At 34.4% G+C, this 12362-nt stretch overlaps 1 protein-coding gene across 1 annotated transcript in view; it reads right to left on the bottom strand.

Moving 5' to 3' along the window:
* CWC27 (CWC27 spliceosome associated protein homolog) overlaps nt 1-12362 on the bottom strand; it is a 252212-nt gene that overhangs the window by 232117 nt on the left and 7733 nt on the right. The window contains exons 2-5 of the mRNA XM_008059226.2: nt 11988-12084; nt 5077-5189; nt 2701-2844; nt 785-883 (exon numbers count right to left, since the gene is read on the bottom strand). Of these exons, the coding sequence (XP_008057417.1) occupies nt 785-883; nt 2701-2844; nt 5077-5189; nt 11988-12084 (453 nt within the window). The remainder of the gene's footprint in view (nt 1-784; nt 884-2700; nt 2845-5076; nt 5190-11987; nt 12085-12362) is intronic.

Raw genomic sequence — 12362 nt, 5'->3', positions numbered from 1 at the left:
AGCCTTCCAAGTAGCCAAAACTACAGGTGCACAGCTAATTATTTATTTATTTATGGTAGAGATGAGGTCTCGCCAAGTTGCCCGGGCTGGTCTCAAACCCGCAGGTTCAGGCAATCCATTCGCCTCGGTTCTTCCAAAGTGGCTGGGATTACAAACTGGGCCACCAAGCTCGACCAAAGGATCACTCTTAAATTACCTATGAAGTTACTTCTCTGGGTTAAATAAACATAATTCCTCTAACTTTCTATTATGAATAAAGCTTTTCAGTCATTGTATTATAAGCTAAAGTTTCATATTTGAATGTAGAACTTTTAACTGAAAAAAATAACTCCTAATCAGAAATTATGTCTAGGCTGGTATGGTCACTCACGCCTGTAATCCCAACACTTTGGTAGCCCAAGGAGGGAGGATTGAGCACAGGAGTTCGAGACCAGCCTAGGCAACATAGTGACACCTCATCTCTACAAAAATAAAAAAATTAGCCAGGCATGGTGTTGTGTGTCTGTAGTCCCAGCTACTTGGGAGGCAAACAAGGAAAGATCATCTGAGCCCAGGAGTTCAAGGAAATGGTGAGCCATGCCACTGCACATCAGCCTGAATGACAGAGACCTTGACTCATACACAAAAAAATAAAGTGCTTAAATAAATTAGAAATAAAATTTGAGTTGTGATGCTAATATTGTATAAAGCTTTCAATCAATAGTTTAAAAATACTAATTAATAACAAGCAATTCCTCTTAACTGACAATTTATATACTAAACCTCATAATAATCTTGTTCCTACCTCACAACTTTTTATTTTGTGTGGATTACGTGGTCTTTCTTCGTCATCAATGTCTACTTCTGTCAGTCGCAGCATGTTATATATTGTATCCCCTGTAACCTAACAAATAAAGATATAAAGTGTAATTTCACATTATTGCTTTCATCCTTCAAATTAAAAGGGAAATTTAGAAAATAATTTAAAATAATTAAAGAAAAATAATTTAAAATAATTAAAAGAAAATTTCATATTATTACATAAGAGTATATATATTAAAAAATGCAAATAAAGCAACTTTATCTTGAGGGGGGAACATACTGATGAAATTCAATCCCTCAATAAGCTTTCTGGAAGATTTCCAATATATGCTTAATATCAGTTTTTATTAAAAATAAAAATATAATGCCAAATAACTTCCTACATTCTAACAGTATAAACAAATATAGACTTCAGAATACAATACAGTAAGCACATAATAACAATGTGGTAAATGCCTTGCAGATATTATCTCATTTAATCCTCACAAACATCCTAAAAGTAAGAACTATCTTTATCCTCCTTCTACAGATAAGAAAATTGAAGCTCAAAGAAGAAAGAGCCAAAAGTGAAGGTCGTTCTCTCTAATCACTAAGTTATACATTGTCTCTAATGTATAAATTACATAATATCAATTGTAAAATAAAAAGTACATAATGGCAACTTGAATCTCATTTTATTTTACCCTCTTGTTTTTTAAAAATAATGAGGGGGGAGAATCTATGAACATCAGACAACTTGTGTTGGAGTGGCTCAAAAGAATATGCCATTTCCCACTTGCTAACCCCTGTTGTTAAGTATTAAGCAACAATATTGTATTTCATGGTTTTCGTGTGATCTCTTTCAATCAGTATTTCTCAACAGTTTTAAAATACCACCAGTTTTCCAGTTGTACTAATTTTGTTTTTCCCTTTTTGTCATCACAAAATCCAGTTTTGTCGAGGATATAGGAAAATCATTCTTACTGAACCAGCAGAGGGAGCTGATACACTAGTGATATCTAATATGCCTAAGACTTAAAACGTTTGGGAATATATTTATGAGGAGGGACAAGAGTGAAAGAGGAAAACCTTCAGAATCCCTTTGTAAAGAAAATTGTGGAAAATTATATAGAAAAGATAATTCCTGATATGACATTAAGTGTAAGCAGAGTTAAATAAGTATTATTCATGGTAATATTTCCCATAATAAGTTTCAATGTCAACCCACTTTTTGCTTTAAGTTTAAGGAAATTCATCTTTAAGAAAATAAACTTTGAATTACTAAATGTTATTACCCAAGTGTCGTTCCAAAAAATGCAAAAACAATATTGGCTGAGTGGCATAGTAGCTAATATCAATAGTTTGATTTTTAAGAAAGAAAACATGAAAGTCATAAGTAATGACTGATTTGAAACACACAAAAAGAATTCAGGTGGTTCCTCATAGATCTCTATAAAAGGAACATATACCATCATTTTTTAAAATAATAGGAAAAATTTTTATGATAGCTGCTCTTAGATAAGCTGATTAAACGTACCAGAGAAGCCTAAAGAATAACACAAAACCAAAAATCAAACCACAAGATTAAAATAATCGGACACTAGCCGGGCTTGGTGGCTCAGCCTGTAATCTCGTGCTTTGGGAGGCTGAGGTAAGTGGACTGCCTGAGCCCCTGGGTTCGAGACCCACCTGGGCAACTTGGCAAGAACTCATCTCTATAATAGATCAAAAAAAAAAAAAAATTAGCCTGCCGTGGTAGCCGTAGTAGTTCCAGCTACTTGGAAGGCTGAGGCGGAAGGATAGTCGGAGCCCAGCAGGTCGAGGCTGCAGTGGCCGGGAGCGGCCACTGCACTCCAGTCTGGGCGACAGAGTGAGACTCCAACTCAAAAAAAAAAAAAAAAAAGATAATCGGACACTAACCTTTCCAAAGATGGTGTGCTTATTGTTAAGTTCATCAGCTCGACCCAGCGTAAAGAAAAACTGACTGCCATTATCATGAGAACCAGCATTTGCCATGGCAACCAGGCCTCTCCGATTAAAGCGCAACCGTGAGTGAAATTCATCCTGAAACATAAAAAATATTTAGTGACCATACTATTATACGACCTTTCACGTTCAGTTATTCAGTTGACCAGAAGGTCTTATATACCAGAAGGTCTCATATAACTTCTAATAATAAAATGGTGAAGTTTTATTTAACTGATACTCAAGAATTTACTATTCTTTCAATGCTACTAAATTTAAATTCACTAGCATGTATCTTCTAAATATACTCAGCCAAAAATATAGCCATTTTGTGGAAAGCTGCATACTTACACATAAAGGAAGTGTACTCAAAGGGGAATGAATTTCTAAAAGTCATATGCCTATTCTCATCCCTTAGTCATTTAAGCTTTTAAGATCTTCTATTATTTCTCCAATAAAACCACCTTTGAACCATTGCAGTCTTCAACTATTGCTCCTCCTCATCCAATGTCACTGTTATGAAACAATTGTTTTCTCCTTATTTTTTAATTCAAGGAATCAACTATGATTATGTTATGTGATTTTATTGTGCTCCTTAAAGTAAAGTAGAATCTTCATTGAACTGGCAAGGCACTATTTGTCATTTTTCAAAATAACAGGAACAAGCCTTTCAAAGGTAGTTGTCTTGCCATGATAGGGCTACTTAACAAATACATTAGCCTTTTAGACTTTCCATTCAGACCTGAAGTTGTATAATGAATTATTTTTATCCATTCACTTATATTGTAGCCATGTTATGTAATCAGTGCTTTTCACAAAGGAAGTTATTTTTCCTTAATAAACAATTCTCAAGGGATCTGAACACAATGGATCATAACACCAGATACTACATTCAAACTGATCTAATTGAAAAACTTAAAGAGATAACTGTATTACCCCAAGATATAAAGCAAAACTCTCAAGCTAGAAAGGAATTATTAAAAAGAGCTATTCTATTACACCAAATAAAAGAATGCTCCCTACTAGACAGAAGCTCTAAATCACGAGAAGTCTCACCTCGGTAAAATATAAAATAGTCTAACAGTGACATTGAGACTTTTTTATAATCATTTCACATTTTCTAAGGCTATTATCATCTGGAAATTAAAGGAAATAGTTCAAGTATTTTTTTCAAGAATCAAACAGTGACTCAGTAAAAGATAAAAGGAAACTCCAGGCACTATCCCATTAAAACAAAGTTTTCAAAACCTCCCATATTTTAAAAGCCATCAATGTTTATTCATTCAAAGAACATGATACTGATACAATAAGATAAGTAATAAACACAACTTTTAGCTTTTACTTGAACACACTATTGTTCTAAAATCTTAACTATGACATTAACTCTTTTTCTTTTTACTTCTGTGTTAGCAGTTAAGAAATCACTGACCTATTCTTGATTAATACACCTTTTTCTAGCCTTTTTTATGTTGCTTTTTTCTTCTGTTCTCCTTGTGATTTTCCACTGTGGCATATATTTTGGGCAGCAGAGATCTACCATGTAACATTTAGAATAAATTCTGCTATGGACAAATTGTGTCTCCCCCCACATTTATATGCTAAAGCTCTAACCCACAATATCAGTATATTTGGACCTGTGAGGAGGTGATAAAAGTCATCAATCATAAAGATGACAAACGTTAAATGAGTTCATGAGGATGGGGCCCTAATCCAATAGGGTTGGTATCCTCAGAGCTCTGTCTCTTTTCCCCTGTGAGGACTTCAGAGAAGGCAGTCATCTGGAAGCCAGGAAGAGACCTCACCAGGAACGAAATGGGTGGACAGCCTGATTTTGGACTTCTCAGCTTCCAGAACTGTTAAAAAAAATTCCTGTTGTGTAAGCTACCCAGACAGTGGCATTTTGTTACAGCAGCCTGAGCAGACTACTACAGATTCCATGCAGTGTCTAAATAGACTGTTTTAAATAAGATAGCATATGCAATGTTCTAAAAATGTTTTCACATTTTACAAAGTTGCAGAGACTAGATACAGTCAGACGCCAGAAAATATGCTATGTAGTCTTTTTTCTGAATCACATTTTTTACTACTGCCCTTAGCTCCATCTGAACTTAATCTAGCATTAAAGCTTGCAATAAGCAGCTTAGAAAGAATGCCTGAGAGAGTAAGTGTTATTCTATATCTGTATAATCCCAAATATGTAACAGACACCTGCCTGATTTTGTAGACTAATGTGACATTTTTTTCTTCCTTTTGTGGGATATAGTCATTTTTGATTAAGCAATCCAAGCTGATTTGAAAATAATAATAATAATAGTAATAATTTAGTCTTACTTTGAATGGGGCTCCGTACATAGACTCTCCACCAGTCCCTGTACCAGTAGGATCTCCCCCCTGGACTATAAAACCAGGTACAACTCTATGAAAAATGGTGTTGTCATAATAACCTGGAAAAAAATTTTAAAAAGAGGAAAAAAAATTAAAAAATAAAAAACTTATCAATATCTAAAATTAAGTGTATCTACAGTTATTAGAGTTAATATAACTAGAGTCATAAGATTTATTTTTCAAAATGTTCAAACAGGCTCCCAAACCAAAATCTTTTCTTCCCTACTTATAAAATATCTGCTTTTCAAAACAGCACATATGTCTATAAAAACCATGGTTGTTTTGTTTTCATTCCTAGAATTCTCTTAAATTCTGGGTTAGTTTTCAAAATAAAAATTAGAGAGTTTTGGTGGTGTAGATCAGAGTTTCACAACTGGAGGGAGGAAAGAATAATTGTGTGCCCAGGGGAATTTGTCAAAGTCTGGAAATACTTTTGTTCATTACAAATGGAGGATACTGGTATCTAAGCAGGTGAGGAGCAGGAACACTGCTAAACATCCCATAATGCAAAGGGCAATCCCCATAACAAAAAATTATGGGCCCAAAATATCAACAGTGCTGAGGTTGAGAAACCCTGGTAGAGATGAACACCCGATTTCCTACTTCTTTCTCTTCTCCCCATAGAAAATTAATTAACTAACACATAAACCCAAATACATCAAAATTACTTATTAATTCTAGGTCTAGCACCATTAATGCACTCTCCTTAATACACCTTCAATACATAAAACAAATAGTCAGGGCAACCCTCTCTGGTCCCCTCTCACTCTGGGAGCTTTTCTGTCCTCTCAACAAATCCTGCTTTCCCAAAAAAAATTAATAATAAGCAACATAATACATATTTGAGTCCAGTGAGACTCTCAATTTATTAAATGATTGAAAGAAATGATTTATATTTATATATAATTGAGAAAAATATAATTTGGAAGTCATAAACATACAAGAGAGCTGATACATGATCACAGTACTTATAGTACAATAGTACTTATTGTCTGCAACCTAGAAATATTAGAGAGACTTCATAGAGGAAAGAGAAGGTGCCTTGAGTATGACAGAAGCATGGCAACTCAATGAGGCAAAGCATAAGCAAAGGATTTGGCAGGGAGCCGGAATTAGGATTTGGCTGAACAAGAGTTTATAAGAAGTAGCAACAATGGCCAACATGCATAAGAAAAGATGTTCAACATCACTGGTCATTAGGAAAATGCAAATCAAAATCACAATGAGATACCACTTCACACCCACCAGGATGGTTTACTCCAAAAAACCTTAAAATAAGTGTTGATGAGGATACGGTGAAGTTGTAACTCTCTCACACTCCTGGTGGGATTATAAAATGGTGTAAAAAGTTAAACATAGAACTATCATATAATCCAGGAATTCTACTTCTAGATATCAATAGCCAAAAGAATTAAAACAGGTACTCAAACACATGTTCATAGTAGCGTTGTTTCCAAAAGTCAATGGATGGAAACAACTTAAATGTTCATCAGTGGATGGATAGTTAAATAAAATGTGCTATAGACATATGATAGACTTTTACTAGGTCATAACAAGGAATGAAATACTGACACATGCTACAACATGGATGAACCCCAAAAACATGCTAAGTGAAAGAAGCCAGACATAAAGGCACATATTATCAATAATAACTCCACGGATTTGAATATTCAGAATAGGTAAATCCATACAGATGAAAAGCAGATTGATGATTGACAGGGGATTAGGTAGGGAAGGGGAGAATAGGGAGTGACTCGTTAATGGGTACAGAGTTTTCTCTCGGGGTGATAAAATGTTTTGGAACTATACAGAGGTATTGGTTGTACAATGCAGTTAAATGCAACTGAATTATAAACTTTAAAATGGTACTTTTATGTTACAGAAGTTTCAATTCCGTTTTTTTTTTTTTAATCCCAGATGTGGAAGGAAAGAAATTATTTTATATCACTGAAGTTAGTTTTGTGCTTACATTAGTCAGGTAAGTAAAATAGGAAAATATATGTATAGAATATACCTAATCCTGAAGGAAGTGCTGAATAAACAAAAAGCTATTATTATTATTATTGTTGAAAAACAAACAAAAACCAAGCAGCAAAAAGTAGGTTGCAACTGGGCCATTTATTGAGTGTAGTCATGATTCAGTCACATGCTGAAGGTTACAAAGCAGAAAGATTGAAAAAGCATGGTTCCCTGAAGAATTCATTGAGCTGTAGAACACCAGGTTTTTTGTCATGGAGGATGATAAATGGCTTTATTATTTAAATCATTTTGAGTTGAGTCTTTTATTACTTGCAATTGAATATAACCTAACTCATTCAATGAAAAATATTTATGAATTACCTGCTGTGGGCCAGACATTGTACTAATATAATTATGAACATAATTCATAAAGTACCTATTTACAGAGGCTTGCAGGCACCCTCATAATTAATTACACTTGCAAGGCCCATATTTTTTAAAAATCTGTAATCTAAGAACTGTATCCAGTCCATAAAATCGGAAGAAGGCAAAATAATAATAATAATAATAATAACTAGTTGATTTTTATGTTGATCTGAAGATTTAATAAGATAACATAAAAGGAACCTATAAATGTTCAGGTTCAACAAAAATGTGAAGTAGAACTAATATTTTCACTCAAATTCTACAAATTCATATTCAAATTTGAATATAAAATATACACCGGAGTATATCATATCATGAAAATATTTCTTTCAATCCATAATAAGCAGTCAACTAACATTTTTTCAGCACAAGATCGGATTTGCTTTTTTCAAATACACTCAAAACCCAGTGTGGAGAAGAGATAAGAAAGAGATAAGATTGGAAAGGGGGAAGAAGAAAAGGGAAAGAGGGATCGAGGGATGAAATGAAGGGGGATAAGATACAAGCAACTGTTATCCTAAGAGTCAAAACACAACTATGGCTCATCTTGAGATACAGATTCAAGAACTATTTAGGAGGCAAGATCTAGAAAACCCACATATATATTACCTGTTAGGGAAAAGGGACATGGATTTGTGTTTTCAAATTTTAAACTTATCCCATTCTGTTTTTCCTATTTCCCATTAAGCCCTTCAATGATGTTGGCTTTTCATTTTAAGATTTTCCTAGTTATATTTTTGTAAGATGCATGAAATTATGACAATACTATATATAAATGAGTGGGAATTTTCTATAATCTCTAGACCATAATTTTGTATTCCACCATGGCTAGAATTTCTAATTGCCACAAATTTTCCATATCTGATATTTCTAGTTCCTTAAAATTAGTTAATAATTGCTGTTGAACTATGCACTTATAGTTGTCTTTATAGCTTATAACACACTATAACAATATTGTTGCTTGCAATGTTTATTTAATTTTCTTCCTAAATTTTTACGCATATCTCCAAAAATATTGAGTAAATGTTATTATTTCATTATGCATGTTTATAATATCCTCCTGAATGTTCTCCACTATTGAAAAATAAATTTAAATGTATCTTGAATATGAAACAAAGCTCTTATTTAACTGCTATGATTCTGGTATATGTCATTATAGTTTTTATTTCTGGTTACAATGTATGGATATTATGAAATATTTCAACTACTCATATTTCCAGCTGATGTGCATACAGGAATTTCCATTGGCATCTTTAAGTCAGTTATATGTGTTTCTTCTAGAATCTTGTTTTGCATTTAATTTTTTAAATAGTATCATTAATAACTTTATCTAAATCTCCTTTTGTGGTCAGTCTGCCCTATATACTGTAGTCTCTCTGGTTTTTTTTTAATAAATATTTTAGCTTGTAAAGAAATTTCTTTTAACTTGCAACATATTAATAAATGCTTATGTTTGTCACTTCTAAAGAATTAGTAAACTATTATTAAAGGATAAAAGATAACTAACAAAGCATGGACGAAACTGAAATAAAATAGCGGTGAAGAGATTAACAGTTGCATAAAGTATTTACTTTCAAAAATTTTTCTTATCTATTTCTCTCTGTGTTCCTCTCTTGTCTATAAGACAAACATAAAATTTTATTCCTTCCTCACACTAGAGAAACTAATGAAATAATCAAAGCTAACAAGCTTCCCTTTCCTTCCCTTGTATCTTTCCTAATCTTGAAGTTGACATTTTAAAAAATGTCCACTCATTTAAAATTTCCACCTAACAGTACTGCAAAGACCTTAAATCCAAGATTAAATCTGAATAATTGTGGATCTCTTGGTTTTGTAAAGGTTATAAACCTTACCGTGGACACCTTTTAGTTGAGGGCCATGTCTGAGGCTGTGCTCCCATTTCCTCATGTTTTCAATCATTTGCCTTTAGATTTTGGAAAACATGCTTTTTAAAAAGCATATTACTATGAGTGCTACAAGATTTAGAAACATTAAGATTCCTTTAAATCATAGAAACAAATAATTAAAATGTGATTCTTTGAATTATATTTTTAAAGCCTTGACTCAGCTCATTAGGCGTATCTTTGTTCTTTGTTTAAATCAATCTTCTCAGGCTTCATGTCAAGTTTTTCAGTAATAATTCTATCTCTAATCTATTCAATTAAGAGAATTGCTCTGGTTATTTTCCTTATTACTTTTCTATTCTTTTTTCTTTCTCTTTGCATTTTTATAAACAGAGAAATAATGATTTGTTGTAATAAATGAGTTTCATCGTCGCTCAACTAAAGAATCTCACTTTTGCTTCATGCCACATTGTGTCCAGATGTTTTCTGTTTCTTCCATTCACCTGGTCATGGATTGCAATTTACCATTCATTCTTTCTAATGTTTTCATAATTTTACTTTCCTCCTATAAAATTTGAGCTTTTGATTCTTCAAAACTTCTTACCAGAAATGTCTGTCTTTTCTGTCTCTCCTGTGTTTCTCAGCTTTGTTATAACAGATATTTGAGGCCTCTCTAACTGAACTACCTGTCTGATTCTATTTCCTTCCTGCCTGCCAAAACAATTATTAATAATTGTCATTGCAGATGGCCTTTCTCTCTTTTTTCTTTTTCTTTTTTTTTTGGCAGGTGTTTTTTTTTTTTTTTTTTTTTGGTCATGGTGGTGGGCGTGGTGGTATTTTTTAGTCCTTACATCTTTCCCTGGTAATTCTCTTTTTGTCTAACTACCTATTTAGAGAGCTCTTGATATACCATACTACTTGGTAGTTTGGATTCTCTCTTACATCTTGCTTATGACCCAAAATACTGTTTCTGATACCTTGAATAACACTGTCTCTAAAAATCAGGTTTAACTTAGAAGGACAATGATTTGCCACCACTGGAGATTTTCAAAACCATGTGCAATGTATTCTAGAAGCCAGCAAGAAGCTCTAAAAATGGTAGGAATGTTCAGTTCCCTAAGAGAATATTCTGAAGGGAAAAATACTCAAGTGGATGCATAATTCTGCAACATTTTTTAAAAGTCACTTTATGACTCAAATCTAAAAACAACTAGAGCTATTGATAATAACATTACTAGATGGAACACTTTGTAGAGAAAAGAGAATTTTGAACATTTAAAAATGGGTTGACTTGAATAGTAAAGAAGGGAAGAAAAAGCATACCACAAAAAGAGAACTGTATGAGGATATATGTGAAAGTGGAAACGGAAAGAAAATTCTCGAAATAAAGTTAATGTTTGATTAAATCCATGTGATTAGTAAAAATGAGAAATAAAGTTGGATAAGTAGTAAGCAAGCTGCCCAAGGATTCAAATACCATATGAACATACAAGAGGGAAAAGATGAAAGAGAGAAACATGATGTGGCAAGAGGCAATCACAGCTATAAGCGTGAAAGTCAGGAAGACTAGAGAAGAAGCTAGCATAGTTCTAGGGGACAGTGGAAGGTTCCAGTTGAAAAGTCCACTAGTTACATCAGTACCAAGATGAGAAGAAATAATTTAAGTTCTAAATTTGATAGTCTTCTATGGAAGTAACAACTCGAGAGTGAAGACAATACAGAATACCTGTACTTAGAGAATAAAAGAAGTGGAAGATAGCAAAGAGGACCAAGGACGATCAAAGTCTTGTTGGTTGTTTTTTTTTTTTTGAGTTGGAGTCTCACTCTTTCACCCACTGGAATGCAGTGGCATGCTCGTGGCCATCCCAGCATCAACCTGCCGGGTTCCGGCCATCCTTCCACTTCAGCCTTCCAAGGAGCCAGAACTACAGGTGCTCACTACCACACCCGGCTAATTTTTTAATTTAGTGTAGAGACAAGGTCTCACCATGTTGCCCAGGCTGGTCTTGAACCCGTGGGCTCACGTAATCCTCTCACCTCAATCTCCCAAAATGCTGAGATTACAGGCTTGAGCTACCACGCCTGGCCAGTCTTATGTGTTGACATAAATTTCTCTGTTGAAAAAATATACACGCCGGGCTCGGTGGCTCAGCCTGTAATCCCGTGCTTTGGGAGGCTGAGGTGAGTGGATGGCCTGAGCCCGTGGGTTCGAGACCCACCTGGGCAACTTGGCGAGACCTCATCTCTACAATCAATCAAAAATCAGCCGGGCGTGGTAGCGCATGCCTGTAGTTCCAGCTATTCGGAAGGCTGAGGCGGGAGCCCATCAGGGTGAGGCTGCAGTGGCCGGGAGCGGCCACTGCACTCCAGTCTGGGCGACAGAGTGAGACTCCAACTCAAAAAAAAAAAGGAAAAGAAAAGAAGAAATATACTTTTACTTTGGGTAAAGTTTTTATCTCTTCTCTCTACTTCCCGACACACAGCTCAACATCTATTACTCACAGCAACACCTATCACTCATAACCACTATTTAATGCTCAGCTTCAATGTTGTAAAAAACACACTGTAGTTTATTTTTAAATAAACAAAAATGTATCCTGCAGAATAAAACTCAAGAGATATAATTACCTTCCAAACAAAGCTGGATGAAATTTCTGCAAGCTTTAGGAGCTTCTTTTGACCACAACTCTATGTCAATGTCTCCAGCTGTAGTTTTCAATAAAACCTGTAGAAAGAATATCACATTATTATATTAAATTGTCATTTTGCTTGACAATCAGTTGAATGACTACTCAACTTGTAGCACTCACTAGTGCGTTTTCAATTTTAAAAGAAATACCATGGCTTGGCACGGTGGCTCATGCCTGTAATCTAGCACTTTAGGAGGCCAAGGTGGGAGCATTACTTCAGTACAGGTGTTTGAGACCAGCCTAGGAATTTGAGGATGCAGTGAGCCATAATCATGCCACTGCACTTTAGCCTACACAACAGTGGGAGACCCTA

The sequence above is a fragment of the Carlito syrichta genome, unplaced genomic scaffold, assembly GCF_000164805.1.
Source record: "Carlito syrichta isolate Samal-C Ts95f unplaced genomic scaffold, Tarsius_syrichta-2.0.1 Scaffold303959, whole genome shotgun sequence".
NCBI lineage: Eukaryota > Metazoa > Chordata > Mammalia > Primates > Tarsiidae > Carlito > Carlito syrichta.
Note: the sequence above shows the minus strand (reverse complement) of the source record. Positions and strands in the feature narration are given on the sequence as shown.